This window comes from Chiloscyllium punctatum, chromosome 38, assembly GCF_047496795.1.
Source record: "Chiloscyllium punctatum isolate Juve2018m chromosome 38, sChiPun1.3, whole genome shotgun sequence".
Taxonomy (NCBI): Eukaryota; Metazoa; Chordata; class Chondrichthyes; order Orectolobiformes; family Hemiscylliidae; genus Chiloscyllium; species Chiloscyllium punctatum.
Window position 1 is genome coordinate 7,083,115 of NC_092776.1, and position 22,129 is coordinate 7,105,243.

Below are 22,129 nucleotides of genomic sequence, written 5' to 3' on the forward strand. Positions count from 1 at the left end.
CACTCCACTGGTCACAGGCCTCCAGTCTGAAAAACAACCCTTCAGCACCACCCTCTGTCTTCTACCTTTGAGCCAGTTCTGTATCCAAATGGCTAGTTCTTCCTGTATTCAGTGAGATCTAACCTTGATTATCAGTCTCCCATGGGGAACCTTGTCAAACACCTAACTGAAGTCCATTTAGATCACATCTACAGCTCTGCCCTCATCAATCCTCTTTGTTACTTCCTCAAAAAACTCAATCAAGTTTGTGAGACATGATTTTCCATGCACAAAGCCATGTTGACTATGCCTCATCAGTCCTTGCCTTTCCAAATACATGTACATCCTGTCCCTCAGGATTCCCTTCAACAACTTGCCAACCAGCAAGGTCAGGCTCACCGATCTATAGTTCCCTAGCTTGTCTTTACCGCCCTTCTTAAACAGTAGCACCACGTTTGCCAGCCTCCAGTCTTCCGGCACCTCACCTGTGACTATCGGTGATACAAATATCTCAGCAAGAGGCCCAGCAATCACTTCTCTAGCTTCTCAGAGTTCTCAGGTACACCTGATCAGGTCCTGGGGATTTATCCACCTTTATCCGTTTCAAGACATCCAGCACTTCCTCCTCTGTAATCTGGACATTTTGCAAGATGTCACCATCTATTTCCCTACAGTCTATATCTTCCATATCCTTTTCCACAGTAAATATCTAATGCCTTCCTTCCTTTTTACTAAGTAGTACAAACATTTTCGCTTAAAAAGTATTTGTCTGTGTTTTCCATGAAATCCAGATTTTCTGTTATAGTCATAGGATCATACAACACAGAAACAGACCAACCAATCCATGCTGAATATAATCCCAAATTAAACTAGTCCCATTTGTCTGCTCCTGGCCCATATCCCTCCAAATCTTTCCTATTCATATACCAATCCAGGTGTCTTTTAAACATTGAAATTGTACCAACATCCACCGCTTCCTCAAGAAGTTCATCCACACATGAACTACCCTCTGTATAAAACATTTGCCCCTCATGTCTTTTTAAAAATCTTTCTCCTCTCACCTTAACAATGTGCCCTCTCGTCTTGAAGTTCCCCGTCCGAGGGAAAAGGCAACTCCATTAACACTGTCTATACCTGTCATTATTTTATAAATTTCTATCAGGTCGCCTCTCAACCTCCTACCCTCCAGTGAAAAAAGGCCTGTTCTTTCCAGCCTTTCTTTATATCTCAAACCTGCCAGCAATGTCTTGGTAATTCTCTCTGAAACCTCTCCAGCTTAATAATATATAACTGGGCGATCAGAACTGGACACAGTATTCCAGAAGAAGCCTCACTAATGTCCTGTATAACCTCAAACATGACTTTCCAACTCCTACAGCCAAAGGACTGAGCAATGAAGGCAAACGTGCCAAACGCCTTTATAACCACTCTGTCTATATGTGACTCAAACTTCAAAGAGTTTTCTACCTGCACCTTGGGTCCTTGTGTTCTACAATACTACCCAAGGCCCTACCATTAATTGTATAAGACCTGCCCTTGTTTGTTGTATTAAATTGCAATACAATGCATTTATCCAGATTGAATGCCATCTGCCATTTCTCAGCCCATTGACCTATTTGACCAAAATCCCTTTGTAATCTTAGAAAATGTTCTTCACTGTCTACTGTGCCACCAATTTTGGTGTCATCCATAAACTTACTAACCATTCCCTGTATATGCTCCTCCAGATCAGTTATATCAATGACAAACAAAAGAGGACCCAAAATCAATCCCCATGGAACACCACTGGTGAAAGGTTATCAGTCTGAAAGGTAGTCCCCCCCACCACCACTCTGTCTCCTGACGTTAAGCCAATTTTGTATCCAATTGGCAAGCTCACCCTGAATTCCATGTGACCTAACTTTATTGATTAGTCCACTAAGCATAACTTGTCGAAAGCTTTACTAAGATCCAAATAAACAACTTCTACTGCTCCCCCATTATCGATCTTTTTGGTAACTTCCATAAAAAACTAAATCAAGTTTGTGAGATGTGATTTTCTTCGCACAAAACCATGCTGACTATCCCCAATCTAAATGTCTACAAGTCCTATCTTTTGTAATCACCTCTAGCAATTTACCCACAACCGAAGTCAGACTCACAGATCAATAGTTCCCTGGTTTCTCCTTACAATCTTTTTTAAACAAAGGTACAGAATTAGCCACCCTCTAGTCATCAGGTACGTCATATGTAGTTATAGATATTGCAAATATTTCTGCAAGGTGTCTCAGTCTTCTCACTTACTTCCCACAACATTTTGGGATACAAGAACAAAGAACAAAGAAAATTTACAGCCCACGAACAGGCCCTTCGGGCCTCCAAGCCTGAGCCGATCAAAATGTAATGTCTAAACCTATTGGTCAATTCCTAAGCATCTGTATCCCTCTACTCCCCACCTACTCATGCATTTATCCAGACACCTCTTAAAAGAATCTACGTGCCTGCCTTTACCACCTTTGCTGGCAACGCGTCCCAAACGCCCACCACACTCTGTGAAGTACTTGCCGCGTGTATCCCCTTAAACTTTCCACCTCTCACCTTGAAAGCGTGCCCTCTCGTTATTGAATCCTTCATCCTGGGAAAAAGCTTGTCACTATCCACCCTGTCTATACCCTTCATGATTTTGTAAACCTCAATCAGGTCCCCCCTCGGTCTCCTTTTTTCTAATGAAAATAAACCTAACCTACTCAACCTCTCTTCATAGCTAGCACCTTCCATACCAGGCAACCTTCTCATAAACCTTCCACTTACCCACTCCAAAGCGTCCACATCCTTTGGTAATGTGGCAACCAGAACTGTACACAGTATTCTAAATGCGGCCGAACCAATATCTTGTACAATTTTAACATGACTTGCCAGCTCATATTTACTCAATACCCTGTCCAATGAAGGCAAGCATACTATATGTCTTCTTGACCACTCTATCCACCTGTGCAGCAACCTTCAGGGTACGATGGACCTGCACTCCCAGATCTCTCTGCCCATCAACTTTTCCCAAGGCTCTTCCGTTCATTGTAAAATTCGGTCTAGAATTAGTCTTGCCTAAATGCATCACCTCACATTTGTCTGGATCTGCCACCTTTCCGCCTGACTCTCCAGTCTATCTATATCCTCCTGTATTCTCTGACAGTCACTTATGCTTTCTGCTGCTCCACCAATATGTTAGATCTTTTGCATTTTTATTTTTAACTTTGTCTAGTGTTGTTCTTTCTGACCATTTTGAAGTAAAATGTTCAATCTTTTTACTGCCTGGTTTACTTTTAACCCTCATTCACCCCTTGAAAATAGAAACAGTTTTACTTGCCTAAAAGATTTTACTGGAAAATGGCCTTTAATTTAGTTAATCAGCTAAAAATCAGGAAGGTGTCTGCAAATCCATTTGTCATTTGTCAAAAGGCTCCTAAGACCTTACAGCTGTTCCACAGATAGAGATATGATTTCTCAATTTTGAGGTGAACAGAAGTTTGTATGAATGCTAGGCAAAACTTCTTGGATTAAAAATATTCTTGCCTGTTTGGTGCAAGGTGATTTAAGAAATATGCTTATTCTCTTTAGAGGTAGATTGTTGCACGGAAGGCACTTTACTTACAAAAGCATCACAGGAGACACAGCAATTACATTTGTTTCTACTGGAGTTGAAGGAGCCTTTGCTACAGAAGAACACCCATATGCAGCTCATGGTCCATGGTTGCAGGTAGGTATTTGCTTTTACTGTCTTTTAGTTTCTATATAGTCAAATATGTCACCAATTGCCAGTATGCAAGTAGCACTAAAGGAAGAATTATAGAATCCCTACAGTGCAGAAAGAGGTCATTTGGCCCATCGAGTCCTCACCGACCCTCCAAACAGCAACCCACCAGATTCCATTCCATCCATGTAACCCCACATTTAACATGGCTAATATACCTGACTATATATCTGTGGACACTACGGGGTAATTTAGCATTGTTCATCCATGTAACCCCTACATGTCTTACAGGGGTTCAGAGGGATGGGAAGATTCCACTGATAGAGTTTATGGAGCATTAAAGCACTGTACAGTTTAAATGGTGGCAGCGTAGTGGTAATGTCACTGAGTTACTGATTTAGAGCCCAGGATAATCCCCTCGGGATTTGGGTTCAAATCCCATCATGGCAGATCATACAATAATGTAACTATTGTCATCAATTTATTTTTCTTTGAAAATATAATTAACATATCAGTAGTACTTTTTCTTAATAAGGTCTATGCAAGCATGTCAGAAAGGAATATTCAAGTTAAAAATCTTAAAATCCACATATGTACATCAGAAGTTTTCTGGAGAGTTTTATTGTGTTTTCTTCTGAAGGAACATTCTAAATTCTTTTTCTGTCAATGTTTCACATGTACTAAAATGCTGTACTGACCTTTTATTCTGTAACTTCGTTCAAACTGCTCAATTTAAGCAAGTTCGATCTTTAATTAAAACAAAGTGATGTTTAATTAGAAAAATTCTCAAATATCTTCATAGTTTTAAACTACTGATCTTTCAGGCTGCGCCAATGATACAACAACAAATTATGATGATTGTCAAAAAAAACTTAGAAATGAATAGTGTGTGAATGTAAATATCACGTCATAACAACTCGCTGCATGGAAAAAGGCCATTCAATCATCTCTCCTGTGCTAATGATCAGCTTTAATGCACTTTCCCTTCAGCCCATTGAGTCTGGCTGGTCAAAAATAGCCACTTAAATATTCTAATCCCGATTTCCAGCTCTAGGTTCATAACCTAATATGAATATACAGCTCAATACTATTTAAATTTTTTTTGAGGTTTTCACCCTTACATACATTTGAACCCTAACAACCTCTGGGTGTAAAAAGTTCAGTTCACATCCCTTCTAAACTCCCTGCCTCTTATTTTAAATTTGTGCCCCCTGGACCTGATCCCTTTACCAAGGGGAAAGCCGCCTTCTTTTCTACCCTACCTATGCCCTGCATAATTTTATACATCTCAATCATATCTCTTGTCAATCTTCTCTGTTCCAAGGGAAACCACCCCAGTCTGTTCAAATAAAAACCAAAGAACTGCAGACGCTGTACATCAGGAGCAAAAAACAGAAATTATTGGAAGCATCTATGAAGAGAAATCAAGCGTTAACATTTTGGGTCTGGTGATCCTTCCTCAGAACTAATGGTAGCTAGGAAAATATCGGTTTTATGCAGAAGATAGGGTGGGAGGAGTGGGTAAGGAGTAAATGATAAGTGGGGATAGAGCCCAAAGAGAGAGAAGTGTAGTTGGACAGAAAAAGGAATGGATAACGATCTGGCTGGGAGGGTGAATAGCTGTTAATGGAGACTTTAGAGGCTAACAATGGGTTGTTTGTAATAGCAGACTCTAGGATAACAAGGCCTGGTGTGTCGGCGTGGGTTCTAAGACAGAGTTCAAGCCCTAAAGTTATTGAACTTGATATTGAGTCCAGAAGGCTACAGGGTTTCCAAGAAGAAAATGAGGTGTTGTTCTTCAAGCTTATGCTGACCTTTGCTTGGAGCAAACCTGAGAGAGAGATTGGCCTGGGAACAGGGTGGTGTATGAAAGGCAACTGATAGCTCAGGTCATTCTTGCAAGCAGAACGTAGGTCTACGCTTTGTTTCCCCAGTGTAGAGAAGATCACATTGTGAGCAGCGAATGCAAAAGACTAGATTGTGTTAAGTGCAGATGAAACGCTGCTTCACCTGGAAGGTATTTTTGGACCCTTGGATACTGAGGAGGAAGGAGGTAAATGAACAGGTGTTACACCTTCCCATAGAAGAAGGTGCCATTGGGCTGTGGGTGGTTGTTAGGAGTGAAAGAAGAATGATCAGGGCGTGCCAGAGGGAATGATCCCTGTGGAAGGTGGACAAGGGAGTGGAGGGAAATATGTGTGTGGAGATGGTGGCTGATGATCTTTTGGATGGGATCGCGCCTAAGGACAAGGGGAACCCTATCACTACTGTGTCAGGGAAATGAGGGGCTAAGGGCCAAAGTGCGCAAGATAGGTTGAACCTGGTTGAGGGCGCTGTCAACAATGGTGTTGGGGAATCCTCGGTTGAGCAAGAAGGTGGACATTTCAGAGGCTCCCTTTTTGAAGTTGACATCATGCGGAGGAGACAAAGGAACTGGAAGAATGGAATAGAACCTTTATAGGAAGCAGGGTGTAAGGATATAAAGTCCAGGTAACTGAAGGATTCAGTGGGTTTATAGTGGGTATTAGTGACCAGTCTATCCCCAGAAAGAGAAACAGATGTTCAGGAGGGGAAGGGAGGAGTCAGAGATGGACCAAATGAAAGTGAGGGTGGGGTAGAAATTGGAAGCGAAATCGATAAACCTTTCCAATTCAGATGAGAGAGGGAAGCAGCTCCAATGATATCATTGATATATCAGAGAAAAAGTTGTTGGTAGGGGCCGGAACAAGACGCAAACAAGGAATGTTCCACAAAGAGACAGGCATCACTGGGGCCCATGCGGATATCCATGACCACCCCTCTGACCTGAAGAAAATGAGAGGAGTCTGTTCAATGTCTCTTTCCTAACTACAACTCTCCAGCTCAGGCAACATCTTGGTAAATCTCCTTTGCACTCTCTTCAATGCAATTGCATCCCTTCTATAATGTGGATTCCAGAATTTCTTCCTGAGTGAAGCCCTAAATAAATACCCAGACGTTTTTCGGGAGAGTCTAGGAACTATATGAGGAGCAAAGGTCACCTTGCACTTTGAGCAGGAAGCAATTCCACAATTCTGCAAGACTTGCCCAGTGCCATTTGCCTTACAGATAAAAGTAGAAGCAGAAATCAGAAGGCAAGAAAGCAAAGGAATTATCAAACCAGACCAATTTGTGGATTGGACAACACTGGTCATGCCAATTGTGAGGCCCAACAGATTGGTTTGCCTTTGTGGGGATTTTTAATAAACAGTACACTGCTCTTCGCAGCTGCTATATATCTCTAGGAATAAATGCCCATCCCTTGCACAGAGGATTTGTACGCAAAGCTTGCAAGGGGGCTGCCCTTCACGAAGCTGAACATAAGCCATGTGTACTTGCAGTTGCAATTAGATGAAGATTCCCTACAATTAATACCCATAAGGGTGTGTACAAATATACATAACTGCCGTTTATGCAATGTTTCAGCAGATGATGGAGAATAAGATCTTCCCCAGGTTGCCATTTATCTAGATGACAAGCTAATGACAAGGGAAGACCAATAAAGAACACTTAGAGAACTTGGGGACAGTGACCACAATTCGGTGATTTTTAGTCTAGTGATGGAGAGGGATAAGTGTGTACTACAGGACAAGAGTTATAGCTGGGGGCAGGGAAATTATGATGCGTTGAGGCATGACTTAGGATGTGTGGATTGGAAAAATAGATTCCAAGGCAAGAGCGTAATTGATATGTGGAACTTGTTCAAGGAGCAACTATTGAGTGTCCTTGATAAGTACGTACCTATCAGGCAGGGAGGAAAGGGTCGTGTGAGGGAGCCGTGGTTTAATAAGGAGTTGGAATCCCTTGTTAAATGGAAGAGGGCGGCCTTTGTAAAGATGAGGCGTGAAGGTTCAATAGGGGCGATTGAGAGTTATAAGGTAGCCCGGAAGGACCTGAAGAGAGAGCTAAGAGCAGCAAGGAGGGGACATGAAAGGTCCTTAGTTGGTAGGATTAGGGAAAACCCTAAGGCTTTCTATAGGTATGTTAGGAATAAAAGAATGACTAGGGAAGGAATAGGTCCAATCAAGGATAGTAATGGGAAGTTGCGTGTGGAGGCTGAAGAGATTGGGGAGGCGCTGAATGAATACTTTTCGTCAGTATTCACTCAGGAACAGGACATTGTTGTCGATATGAATACTGAGGCACGAATAAGTAGAATGGATGGCTTTGAGATATGTAGAGAAGAGGTGTTGGAAATTCTGGCAAGGGTGAAAATAGATAAGTCCCCTGGGCCTGATGGCATTTATCCTAGGATTCTCTGGGAAGCAAGGGAGGAGATTGCAGAGCCATTGGCCTTGATTTTTGTGTCCTCTTTGTCGACAGGAGTAGTGCCAGAGGACTGGAGGCTAGCAAACGTGGTTCCCTTGTTCAAGAAGGGGAGTAGGGATAATCCTAGTAACTATAGGCCAGTGAGTCTCACTTCTGTTGCGGGCAAAGTCTTAGAGAGAATTGTAAGGGATAGGATTTAAGCACATCTGGATAAGAATGATGTGATCAAGGATAGTCAGCATGGTTTTGTGAAGGGCAGGTCGTGCCTCACAAACCTTATTGAATTCTTTGAGAAGGTGACTAAGGAGGTAGATGAGGGGAAAGCGGTAGATGTGGTATATATGGATTTTAGTAAGGCATTTGATAAGGTCCCCCATGGTAGGCTACTGCAGAAAATACAGAGATATGGCATTGAGGGTGAGTTGGAGGTTTGGATTAGGAATTGGCTCTCTGGAAGAAGACAGAGGGTAATAGTTGATGGCAAAGGTTCATCTTGGAGTGCCGTCACTAGCGGTGTTCCGCAAGGATCTGTTTTGGGACCATTGCTGTTTGTCATTTTTATAAATGACCTGGAGGAAGGGTTAGAAGGTTGGGTGAGCAAGTTTGCGGATGATACGAAAGTCGGAGGAGTTGTAGACAGTGAGGAAGGATATGGCAGGTTACAGCGGGATATAGAGAAGCTGCAGAGCTGGGCAGAAAGGTGGCAAATGGAGTTCAATGTAGCTAAGTGTGAAGTGATTCACTTTGGTAAGAGTAATAAAAAGATGGATTACTGGGCTAATGGTAGACTACTTGTTAGTGTGGAAGAGCAGAGGGATCTTGGTGTCCATGTACACAGATCTCTGAAAGTTGCCACCCAGGTAAATAGTGCAGTGAAGAAGGCATATGGCGTACTGGCTTTTATTGGTAGAGGAATTGAGTTCGGGAGTCCTGAGGTCATGCTGCAGTTGTATAAGACTCTGGTGCGGCCGCATCTGGAATATTGTGTGCAGTTTTGGTCGCCATACTATAGGAAGGATGTGGAGGCACTGGAACGGGTGCAGAGGAAGTTTACCAGGATGTTGCCTGGTATGGTAGGAAAATCCTATGAGGAAAGACTGAGGCACTTGGGGTTGTTTTCTTTGGAGAAAAGAAGGTTTAGGGGTGATTTGATAGAGGTGTACAAGATGATTAGGGGGTTAGATAGGGTTGACAGTGAGAACCTTTTTCCACGTATGGAGTCAGCTATTACAAGGGGGCATAGCTTTAAATTAAGGGGGGGTAGATATAGGACTGATGTTAGGGGTAGGTTCTTCACTCAGCGAGTCGTAAGTTCATGGAATGCCCTGCCAGTAGCAGTAGTGGACTCTCCCTCTTTATGGGTATTTAAGCGGGCATTGGATAGGTATATGGAGGATAGTGGGTTAGTGTAGATTAGGTGGGCTTTGATCGGCGCAACATAGAGGGCCGAAGGGCCTGTACTGCGCTGTATTCTTCTATGTTCTATGTTCTAACTTGGACATAGATGTTTCTCCTAGGCAGGTGTGTGCCTTAGAAGGGGAAAATGTGTGTTCCAGGCATCCCAAGTGATGTACTTGGGCTACAGAGTCAGCAAGACCTAGTTACACCCGTTGGAAGATAGTGAGGGCAATTAAAGATGCCCCAGCCCAAATGTCTGTACTGAAGCTTTGGTCTTTCCTTGGATGGTGACCGATTGTGGAAAGTTCATATGTAACTGGCTTCCAATCTGGCACCTTTGCAGCAGCCCTTAAAAGAAAGGGTCAGCCTTGGACATGATCACGTAGCCAAGCCATAGTTTTCAGGGAAGTGAAGAAACAGCTATCACCCTCTAAGACGTTGGCATACTATGATCCCAAGCAAGATCTGGCTTGGATGCGATGTCTCCCTGTATGAGATCGGTGTAGCTTTGGCTGATAGGTGGCCCAACAGAGAGCAACGGCTGATAGCGTATATGTTCAGGAATTTGGCTAATGCAAAGTGTAAATGCACCCAGAGAGAACGGAGGTTTGGTGGTCATATTTGGAGGCAGGAAAATACACCAACACCTGTATGGATGTAAATTTATAATAACAGACCTCACACCCCTGTTAGGTCTACTTAAAGAGCACAAGACAGTACCACCAATTGCTTCAGGCTGAATTCAGTGGTGGGCTTAATATCAAGTGTGTATACTTAGAAGTTGGAACACTGTCTCTCGAGGCCAAGTAGCAAATGTGGATGAAGTGAACTACTTCCCATTGGCAGATACACTTATGATTTAATTTTTCTGGACACATTTCCAGTCACAGCTGACTATCAGACTTTGGACACAGAAAAATCAATTCCCGGCAAATATGAAACAGCTGCTGGAGAAGAGGGAAACCAAAGGGCCCTTCATAAGCAGAATTGAAACCTTTTTTGGACCTTGAGAGACCAGATCACAGTAGAGGATGGCATTATTATGGGGACCAGTTGTGATTGCCCCGATCAAAGGTCACTACTAGATACTGGCTGAACTACTGATTAGGATGGAAGGCCGGCACAGCAGAGGGCCAAAGGGCCATTACTATGCTGTACTGTTCCATGTTCTAACTTCACCAGGTTCATTCAGGAGATTCCAAAATGAAGATATTGGTGAGAAGTTATGTCTGGTGGCCGGAATTGGATGCAGACATAGCTGCATTGGTGGGGCAGTGCCCAGAGTGCCAACGAAGACAAAAGTTACCATCAGCTCCCCACATTCATGGGAATGGCCAAGTAAAGCGTGGACTCGGTGACACATCAGCTATACATATCCTTTCATGGCCTCAATGTTCTTTGTCAGTGTGGATGCCTACACAAAGCTACTGAAAGTGCATAGAGTTCATTCATCAAGCACCGGTACAATGACAGAAAAACTGCACACATTGTTTGCAAAATATGGATTCCCAGAAGTGTTGGTCACAGGTTGGCCATCGTTTACCAGCAAGGAACTTGGGTATTTACTAAAGTCGAATGGTATTCATCATGTAAGGACAGCTCCGTACCATCCATCATAAAAGAGCAGCCCAAACTTTGAAAGCAGGCTTAAAGAAACAGCCTACTGCTCCACTAGATACCAAACTGCATGGTACCTGTTTGATTGTAAAGGACCCTTCATGCAACTACAGGAATGGCTCCAGCAGAGTTGCTCATGAGGAGAAGACTCCACGTCAGGTTAAAACTGATCTTCTCAGACCTGGGATGGGAAGAGTGTAACTGCATCAGGCATGCTAGTGCCGGACACAAGACTTCACTAAGTGAAAGAGAGAGTTTATTTCAGGGGATGAAGTTTGGTGTAGGAACCACTGAAATGGCCCTACATGAGTAAGAGGCATGGTTGATGCGAGGTCAAGTCAGTGGCATATATAGTTTGGGTAGGAGCGATGGTCCTGAACAAGTATGTGAACCATATGAAAGGTGCAAACCCGCAAAATGGTGCGGGAGCAAAATGTGCCCAGCTCCTCAACAGCCTTTCCCACTGTACCAGAAATTGTGGGTTCTCTCTGTCCATCAAGCTAATGAGGCTTGTTGGCTGAATATACCTCAGAACCTGAAGTCGATGTGACAGATGTTGCTGCCTTTGCAGCCTGAAGAGCCAAATGAATTTCTTCTGAGACGTTGAGTGAAAGAGAGGAGCTACTGTGCGTTACATGCCGCCCATATCAAAGGAACAATTCGAGGAACCTGAGCCAGTGCTAAACTGCCCCAGAAGGAGAAGAAGAGAGGAAGTAATATAGTGATTCTGACAAGGTCAGTCAGGTGGACTTCATAGAATGTAAGTTTCCTTATTGGGGAAGTTAATCTGATCCAATTAGGGAGGAGCTAGGTGACAGATTTAAACAAGGACTTTCCTACATGTATAAAAAGAGTGGCTTGGCTGAATACCAGCCTCTGTGGAGTTACTTCACATTCCTAACACCTTTGCAGGTGCTTTTATGCCCTGGTGACTGCAGCTGGTCACTAGTACCTTCACCAGGGTAATTGGTGATATGCAATAAATGCTAGCCCAACCAGTAACTCTCATTTTATGAACGATTTTTTTTTTTCAATGTGCAATTACCTTTTGGAAGTGACAATAATGTATGATTCTACCCCATTTTCGAGTTGTATGATCCAGATCCTTAAACCTCAGTGTGAATCAAAATCTCAGTTTCTTTCTAGCGCTTCTGCTTATTATTTATTATATATCATATTGGGTTAGTAATCCATTTGGCAAAGGAAATAGGGAGAAGTTATCAAAATTATTCATAAATTTGAATTCCTTATATAGTCTCTTCTTAATCTTTGCTCGAAGGAAAATAAATCCAACTTTTTTCTGATCTTTCTACATAACTGAACTCCCAATTCTCCTAGTAAGTGTCTTCTAAACCATCTTCCAGTAACCATAATTGCAAACAATATTCCATCTGAGGCCTAACTGGGATTTACTAAAAATTTAGCAGGACTTCCTTGTTTATGTATTCAGTGTCCCTATTTACAAAGCTGTGCATTTTCTCATCTTGCCAGTATCAAGGATTTATGGACATGTGCCGCCTCAAAGTAGTACCATTGCGTTTATACTACCCATGTTAGGTTGCTTCGAAAATGCTTTGCTTCACACACATCCTCAATAAATTGTATCTGCCATTTGTCTGCCTTTTTTGTCTCTGAAATAGATTTTTAAAAATCTTGTCATGTTGAATTTCAAATAACTAATGAACCAGATTTAATGGCATCTGATTTTTCACATCTATACTTAAATGGCCTGTAATTCAAATGTGTTTTTATGCTGAAAATTTACTCTCAGTAAATAATTACTTTCCTTTTGCCCAGTATCAAAAATGGACCAACCTTCCTTTGGTCTGTTATGAATAGTTAACATCCTAACTGGTAGAGTTGATCACTCAGTTGGATTAGTTTACAAATGCAATTTTAAATGGTTGAGCCATGAGAGATTAAAATACATTTTGGTTCTGATGCCAGTTATTGCCCATATTGTGTATAAAAATTGACCACAATATTGAGAGGGCAACTGGTTGAGACCAAGTCTATTACATCAATGGAAGCATCTGTTTAGAAGAGAGGATTTCAAGAAAATGTGACATGATGACAATATTGTTTCAAGATCGTTAAAGGGGTTTCACTTCCTGAAAGTCGAGAAAACAATTTGCTATTAGTAATTTACCTTCAGCTGTTTACTTGAAGTTCCTAATAGGTTAGTGTACCAAGTTGTGAAAGAGAATATGCAGGAAGAATTCTTCCAGTAGATTTTGAATGTTTCAGGTTCTCTTAGGTATATTAGATTAACTTTTGTGTACTTCTGTTTTTAAGCTGTTTAATGCTTATTGAATTAGATACATTTGTGAGGACTGTGGAAGATGCTTTCAGAAATATCAACTTCTGCACAGGTCTGAAAGACTAAGATTGCTACTTGTTCTAAGGATCACTAAAATAATTTAGATAGACTAAGGTAAATATTCAGTATTGGAGATGTTGGGAATTCTTAAATTATTTTATGCAGTCTTTCTTGAAATTTGGTAAGAGTTTACAAAAACAGCAAGTGTTAATTGTTATCATTATTAATGTATGTCACCAGTTCAAGAACTATTGCCTTAGATTACTCTTGGCCAGCTGAATCCAGAGGGAGGACTGTCTGGACATGTTCTTTATGCCTACAAAGGACAGAGTACTGAGTATTAATATATGTAACTTTCAGTACCCACAAGTTTGCTACAATGAGACTGGTTGTCAGTGTAATTCTTAGCACACTTAAGATTATTTAGCAAATATTGTCCAGTTGCAGAGTCACATCTAATGTTAAGACACTTTTCAGTTTTGTGAAGTGTGGAGAGGTTGGGGATGGTAAGTACTTTTCTTATTGTGAAAAATCAAATGAATATGCTTTTTGATATTAACAGAAGTTCTATAGTGTGCCGAATGCATTGTAGTATGACGAACAATATGGAGTAAATACCTAAATGTTTTTGATTGTGATATCTGTGCATTTTTACGTTTACAGATTCTGCTAAATGAAGAGTTTGTGGAAAAAATGCTAGAGGATTTAGAAGACTTGACCTCTCCAAAAGAAGTAAGATTTCTTAAACAAGTTGGCATGATTTCAGGGATGTTGCTGTTCAGATGTATTTTATATATATTTGCATGTATTTAGGGAGCGAGAGAGAAATGTATAAACAAGCAGGGTTTCAGTTTATAGTGTAGGAATTTAGCAAATGACATTTAGACTTTAATTATGTTAATATAAGACTGGATTTTGTATTTCAGGTGAAGCACCATAATTTGCTACTGACCTCAAAGAATGCTGTCCCCAAAGATCTAGCTAACTTTGTAGTGTAGATTTCCTCTGTACTGATGGTAATTCAAATCCAGCATCAAGTCAAACTGATCTCTAGATATTCAGCAGCAGTGATGTCAGAAGCAGAGTAAGCTGCCAATTACCTTGAAGTATTCCAGAAAGCTACAAATACTAATTATCATCTTTAATACTTTTAATAACAAAATAAATCATTATGATCAGATTAACATAGCTGAAAAATCAAAATTTTAATTAAGAGAATGTTTATCACATAGAGAAATTTGACATTCCACAAAATGAAATCCTCTGGGCCAGTGAAGCTGGGTAGGACTAATTATGAACTTAGTACATCATTGGGAGCCCAGTTACACATCATTCAACAAAGAGTAGCTTTTCCAATGTTTTTATGATATTACAGCATCAAATTGGATGTTTTCATCAATTCACTGATTATTCAGAGATTGCACTCTGGGAGAATCTTATCAGTGCCCCACCTGTAGAATGACAGGCAGCAGCATTTCCTGTATATGCAAGGACTCCTTTCAGTTGCAGTGGAATAATGATGTGTCTGCCTGTTGTGTTGTCATTACTACTACAGAATTCAGGCCGTTTTGTTGCATTCTGACTGTTTTGAAATCATGTTTCTATATTAGATATAAATGGATAAATCATTCCAAACTGGGATTTTGATTTGGAATTCTTCAGCCACCTAGACTTGCTTTCATTTGCACCATGGATCATCGAAGGAGCATTTTAAAAATAACACTTTTGAGAACTTGCTTTAATTGCTCTGTTAATTTATGGTTAGGAGTTGAAATTGGTCTCTGTAATAAATCTTTACTTTTCAGGAGTAAAATATGCTTTAAAGAGTAAGTAGAGAAGAAATGTCATTGTTTTTACTAGCTCTAATTAATTGTAGTAATGTTTTATACACTTCAGTTTATGTTTGGTATCTACAAGAGCTTTTAATACTATTTTAAGGAAATTAGATGACTGAGTTGCACAGACATTTACTCACTGACATTTAGATTCTAATTCGGTTAGACTCATCGAATTAATGTCCTCAGTCTTCTAGCTGGTAAAATGCAGCACTAGTGTTAATTAGTAATCTAGCTAAGTGATGGAAAGGTTCATCGATAGTGCAATCTGGTGGTATTTTGAAAGGAATAATTTGTTCACTGACACTCAGCTTAGGTTCTGCAACAACCAGTCTGTTTCTGACCTCATTACAGCCTCACTCAAAACTTGGGCAAAAGAGCCCAATTCCAGAAGTGAGGTAAGAGTAACTGCCTTTGTCATCGAGACAGCATTTAGTTGAGTATGACATCAAGGAGCCAAAGCAAAACTGGAATTCATTAGCGAAAACCCTTCCTGCCGGTTGGTGTTGTACCTAACTTAAAAGAAAATGGTTGGATGTCAATCAAGTCAGTCCAACTAGGTTTCCTCAAGGTAGTGTCCAAGATCCAGTCATCTTCAGTTGCATCATCAATAATCTTGCTTCATTGCTGGGTCAGAAGTAGGGATATTTGCTGTTTGCACAATGTTCAGTACCATTTGCGAGTCCTCAGATACTGAAGGAGTTGGTCTCCATATGCAACAAGATTTTGTACAACTTTTGGGTTGTACTGATACAGGCCAAGAACATCTGTACCATGCAAGTTCCAGGCAACTACCATCTCCCAGAAGGGAATCTAATCCCCATTCCTTGACATTTCAATCGCACTACCGTCATTCAGTTCTCTGTAGAAACATCCTGGAGTTACCATTGACCAGAAACTGAATTGGACAAACCATATAAAGACAGTAGCTGCAAGAGCAGGTCAGAGGCTAAGAATTCTGCAGTCGGTAACTCATCCTGTGACTCCACAATTCCTGTCCCTTCCACAAGGTATATGTAAGGAGTATGATCTACAAGGTGTATGTCAGGAGTATTCTCCACTTGTCTAGATGTGTACAGATACAACAGCATTCTGAAAACTTGATATCATCTAGGTCAAAGCAACCTGCTACTTGTAACATTTACTCTTTTTGTGGCTAACTCACAGTGGCATTAATGAGTACAGTCTACAAGGTACACTACAGTAATTTGCCCATGCTTCTTCACCTGTGCCTTCCAAACTCCTTAACCTCTACCACCTAGAACGGTAAAGGGAGTCGAAGTATGGGAACCCCAACACCTGCAGGTTTCCCTCCAAACCACACACCATCCTCTCTTGGAAATATATCCATAGTGCATGTGCTCAAACAATGAGATTTGTGAATTGAAATAGAATCATAGAATGGTTGCAGCATATTGTCGATTGTCCCACTATGTCTGTATTGGTCCTCTGCAGGAACGATTCGCCCAAATGAAAACAAGGAAGGACTGAGAAGAGAAGTACAATGGGCAAAGTTAGTGTTAAATCAGATATTGCAGAGAAATAAGGGAAGGAAAATTTGGACTAGGTGTGAAAATGGCACGGAACAATGGAAAATAAATCATGGAACATTAAGGGTCAAATGCTGTTTTCACAAAGCAGATAGTTGTACAGAGCAAGTCACCCAGCAGCTTGTAGAATCATGCAATTCTCAAGATATTTGCTCCTTGTAAATTTGATCAATGTGCACTTTAGTAATGATGTTTGATATGTACAAGCTGTTATTTTCTTTCTTAAAATTTGCGCCATTAACATTGCAGTTCCCTTCAAAGGCTAATGGATTTACTAATTATTCAAGGGATATGGATGTCATGATGATTGAGGTCATGGATTTAGAAAGTGCTGTCAAAGATGGCTTGCGGCCATAGGACCGTGAGAAATAGGAAAATAAGTAAGCTGTCTGCTCCACCATTCATGGCTGATCCAACATTCCTCATATCCACTTTACTGCCCTTTCCTGGCAACTTGATTCTCCTGCTGATTTGAGAATTTAATCTATCTCAGCCTTAAATATACACAATGTCTTGCCCCCACAGTGCTGTGTAACAAGGAATTCCAAAGACATTCAACCCTCTGAGAGAAGAAATCCTCCCTATCTCAGACTTAAATTGGCGCCCCTTTATTCTGAGGCTATGCCCCCTGGTCTTTGTCTCTCTACATTTACCCTGTCAAGCCCTTCAGAATCCTATATACGTCACTGAGATCACCTCTCGTTCTTCTAAACTTGAGTGGAGCCTCAACTTGTTGAGCCTTTGCTCATAAGACAATTCCTCTATACCAAGGATCATCCTAGTGGACCTTCTCTGAACTGCCTCCAATGAAATGATATTGTTCCTTAAATAAAGGGACCAAAACTGCTCACAGTACTCGACATGTGGTCTCACCTTCACCTTGTACCATTGCACCAAGACTCCCCTACTCTTACACTGCAACTCCTTTGAAATCAGTGCTAACATTCCATTAGCTTTCCTGATTAACTGCTGCACCCATGTGCTGCCATTGAGAGTCAGTAGTGGAGAGACCATGCTTAAAACAATTCCATTCAAGCAGTCTAGTTTTACCTGGATGGTATCAAACTTTTTGAGTATTGTTGGAGCAGCACTCATCCAGACTAATAAAAAGTATGCCCTCATATTCTTTTCTTGTGTCTTATAACTGGTTGACAGGAAGACTGAGTTATGAGGGCAGTTAGTGCACAATTCCTAGTTTCTGATCTGATCTTACAGGCACCCTATTTATGTGGCTGATCTAGTTCAATTTTTGGACAGTGTTTGAGCCACCATCACCACCAATCATACAACCCAATATTAATAAAATTGGGAAATATAGCAAAGATAATACCAATGTCAAACAAGATAGTCCAGTTCTGGCTTGCTGAAGATGTTGACCACCTAATGTTGTCCTGAATGTTATTTGCTGCTTATCAATTTGAGCCTGAATGTTGTTTGGGTTAAGATCATATGGAAACTTGTAAAAAAATTTATTTTAATTTAATTTATGATATTTTCAGTACATATATTTAATGTTCAATTCTTTTTTCATAGGTGAAACTGCCAAAGGAGTACAGCTGGCCAGAGAAAAAACTGAAAATCACAATTTTACCTGAATCAGCATTTGACAGTCCACTGCAGTAGCCAGGAACACTAAGATTAGTTATTATCAATGTAAAAATACCTTGCATTTACTTCTTAGCTTGCAAAAGTAATTTTGCAGGATGAGACAGTCTGAAAGGTTGGCTACATAGTCATTGTAGCTTCAAGCTGTACAAGAAGTAACATTAATATTACATTTATTCCAATTAAACTGGAGACTGTATTTTAGCTCACTATGCCTAATATATTAAAACAGTGTGGGGGCAGGAAATCAGTTGCACATTTTTTTGTAGCTTATCATGCCTGTCTTATCTCTGTTGACTGAAGTGCTGACCAAGTACTGCATCGTAGGAATTGTCCTGTTGTTGCGTGGATCATGCCAAAGATGTATTCCACTGGCAGGTAACTTATTTTACATTTGTTCAGATGAGTTTTGTATTTTTACATTATTTCCCCATAAGATTGAGTTTTTTAAAATGAAACAGCAAAGATGGGTGGGCAAGCACAAAGGTAACTCATTAAAAAGTGAAATGTTCACACATTTATGTTTTAACTTTTTCCTTTTATATTTGTGATAAATCAATTTTATCATTGCTCTGTTTAAACAAATATTTGGAAGTGCCTTTGTATTATTACCTTTGCTTCCTAAAGATTAAGTTTTAGCAATTTTAATCATTATGGAAGTTACTTAATTTTGCTCACTGCATAGAATTGTGAACTCTAACATTACATAAATGGGCCATTCAGCCCATCAAATGTCTGCTGTAAGTCTGTTGAAAGAACCATCAAGTTAATCCCCATCTGATGCTTTTTCCTATAGTCTTATAAATTTCTCATTCAAGTATATATCTAATTCCCTTTGTACGATACTATTGAATTTGCATCCACTTCTCTTTCAGGCAGTGCTTCCATTGCCAAACAATTTCATAAAAAAAGTATAATCTCCTAATTTCTCTATTGGTTCTTTTATCAATTAACCAAATATGAGCCTTCTGATTATCAACTCTGCATCTGGAAATATTGTCGCCCCATTTTTCTCCATAGAAACTCATCACAATAGTGAATACAGCTAATATATTTCCCCTTTGCTTTCTTGCTATAAAGAGATCAATCCCAATTTCTTCGGTATTTCAGAAACCTGAAGTCTCTATGCTCTCTCTAAGTTCATGGCAACCTTCCTGAAGTACTGTGCCCAGATATTCTACCATTATAACTGGTGATTTATCAATGTTTATCACTCTCATAACTTCTGAGATAATTGGAAATGTATGAAAATTTTAGACAAAAGGTAAGATGGATATTTCTCTCATTGTGATTTAGTGGCTGTTCCTTTTTAATGACCAGTTACTTAAAATAAAAACATATGCTGTACTTAAATTCAGCTGAAAGATGGTAACTCCTAAATAAAATTCTTAGTTAATGGATGAATATATGGAAACTTGTATCAGTCTTCAGTCATGATTAACAACCTTAAACTTCAAAGAGGATGTTGTCTTGATTTACCTTCCAAGGCAAAAGCCTGTTTGTGAATACAGGTGTATGGGATGATCCTGGGTCCATTGACCAATGTTTGAAGGGCTCTTGTGACGCAGTGGTAGTGTCCCTACCCCTGGACCAAGAGATCCAAGTTCAAGTCTCACCTGTTCCAGAACTATGCAATGACATCTTTGAATAGTTTGATTAGAAAAATCGTTTGTACAATGTTAAACAAACTTTTAACAGATGTCCCAAATAAAACAACTTGGAAGTTAATGTGATACTGGCATGCTTAATGATGGTTTGAACTATACTTCAACAATTGTGGTTCTATTTCTTGAATTGATTTACTAAATGCCATTCTTTTCTGAATCTTTTTAAAGTTGAGCATGAGATATAATTCAGTATTTCCACTTGCTTTCAAAGGTGATTGATTCAGGTTGGCAATTGAGATTTAATAGGTTTAATCAAATAATCGCTAGTATCAAAGGAGGTTTTAATCAGTTCTACATTTTAATGAGAGTATGCCTGAGTAAGGAGTGAGAATCTGACAATGCCCTGCCTCTGGAAGTGGTTAAAGCCAGTTTTTGTAACAGTTTGATTGAAAGACAAATTTAAATTTGCTACAACTGTACCATGCAATTAGCATTCTAGGTGAACATTTTTGTAGTTCATCCCTTCTTTTTGTGTGCAGTGTTTCATTTTACATAGAATCAAGAGTCACTCTACAGATTTGATTTGAAGACCCCTGCAGACCAGCAGTTTAGCACATGGTTCTTAGATACCTTTTTTTAAAAATGAAGATTTTTAGCACAGGATTTTAAAGATTGTTTTTATTGTAGTTATCTATTGTAAATTTTTAACTCATGTAGTGCAGCTTGGCTTGCACTGACTTTTGTAATATTTTTGTGAATCACTAAACTGTCAGTAATCTTGAAGTGTATTAAAATTTACTTGATAATTTCAAAACGTTTAATTTGTTTTCTCTGTATACATTTATCCACGTTTACCAACAAATAAATATTTACTCTGCATAACCATATTTCATACTTTTCTCACTCCCTGTACATTTGCACAGAGGTATTTTATCTGGTCAGTTTACAGATGAAGTTATGATTTTCATATATTGGATTATTGTTTTTACCATGTTCTACTCAGAATAATTTTATTTTGGATTTGCTTAATTTTTTTTTTCCTTTCTCATGATGAGGCCATTGAGAACTGGGAATTTTCTTTTCCTTTTTTTTGTCATTGCTAGATACAGTCAAAAAGCCTGTGTTGCTGGCCTGGGTGTCTCTATTTGCAATTCATGATTTTTTTTCTTTGAGGTCTGTTAAAAAAAGAAGTACATAATTGCTCTTTCAGCTACCTGACAAGGTAGCCTTACAGGTTTTACCAGCCATAGTAACTTTCAGTATTCAGGAGTGATGACCACCATAAACACTATCTGCCTTTTACACTTTTTTGTTTTCTATCCTGTAACCTTCTAGCAACTTGAAATTATCTCCCTCAACAGAAATGAAAAATAGATGTTGGGACTTCTGACTAAACCACCAATCGTGGTTACCTCATACCTTTTTAATTTGGATTATTTTTTAGTTTAAACCTGTTATTGATACATTTATTTATTTGTAATGGAAACAAAAAAAAATGTTTCAAAGACCTTTCAGCCTTTTCAATTTTTTTTTAAACTACAGTTCACAAATTCTGTCTTGAAGGTATTACAATTTATGAAATATTTATTAAAAGAAAAAGCCATTTATTTGATTGCAGTGCAAACTTAATCCTTTTGCTGTACATAATTATCATATTTTTAAAACTGAAGGCCAGACGCACTGATACAGCTGAACTTTCTATCCTTAGAACTTATATTACTTTGAACCTCTTCCCTTCAACCTCTCCAAAATGTTGTTTCAATGTCCTCCACTCTAGTTTTGCATGTATATTTTGCTAACAGTCATATCAATAAGCGGTAGCTTTGTAGTAATATAATTCTGCAATCTATTCAGTATAATCACCTAGTGAAAATAGTAATAAGGAATTTTTAAAACCTTATTCATGTGTTGTACTATTCCTTGTATGTGATGTTACATATTTCTAATCAAAACAGAAATAGCTGGTAAACATTTCTGGAGAGAATACTATCAATATTTTGGTGTGCACCATTCAGAGCTTAAAAAGAAGAAGTTGATAAACGGAACATATACCTGAAATAGCAACTTATCTAAAAGATATCTGTTCGTGAAACCACAAGCATTTTAGAATGATTCCTGATGAAGGTCTCTGGCCCGAATCATTGATTCTCCTGCTCCTCGGATGCTGCCTGACCTGCTGTGCTTTTCTAGCAACACACTCTGGA

The 22,129-nt window shown here is 39.6% G+C and overlaps 1 protein-coding gene across 2 annotated transcripts in view; it reads left to right on the forward strand.

The window, feature by feature from the left end:
- Positions 1 to 20,046, forward strand: part of sufu (suppressor of fused homolog (Drosophila)) — a 103,200-nt gene extending 83,154 nt beyond the window's left edge. For both annotated transcript variants that reach the window (XM_072557088.1, XM_072557089.1), the window contains 3 exons: positions 3,574 to 3,712; positions 13,992 to 14,060; positions 18,247 to 20,046. In XM_072557088.1, coding sequence (XP_072413189.1) covers positions 3,574 to 3,712; positions 13,992 to 14,060; positions 18,247 to 18,336 — 298 coding nt within the window. In that variant the 3' untranslated portion in view covers positions 18,337 to 20,046. The remainder of the gene's footprint in view (positions 1 to 3,573; positions 3,713 to 13,991; positions 14,061 to 18,246) is intronic.
- The last annotated feature ends 2,083 nt before the right edge of the window (positions 20,047 to 22,129 follow it).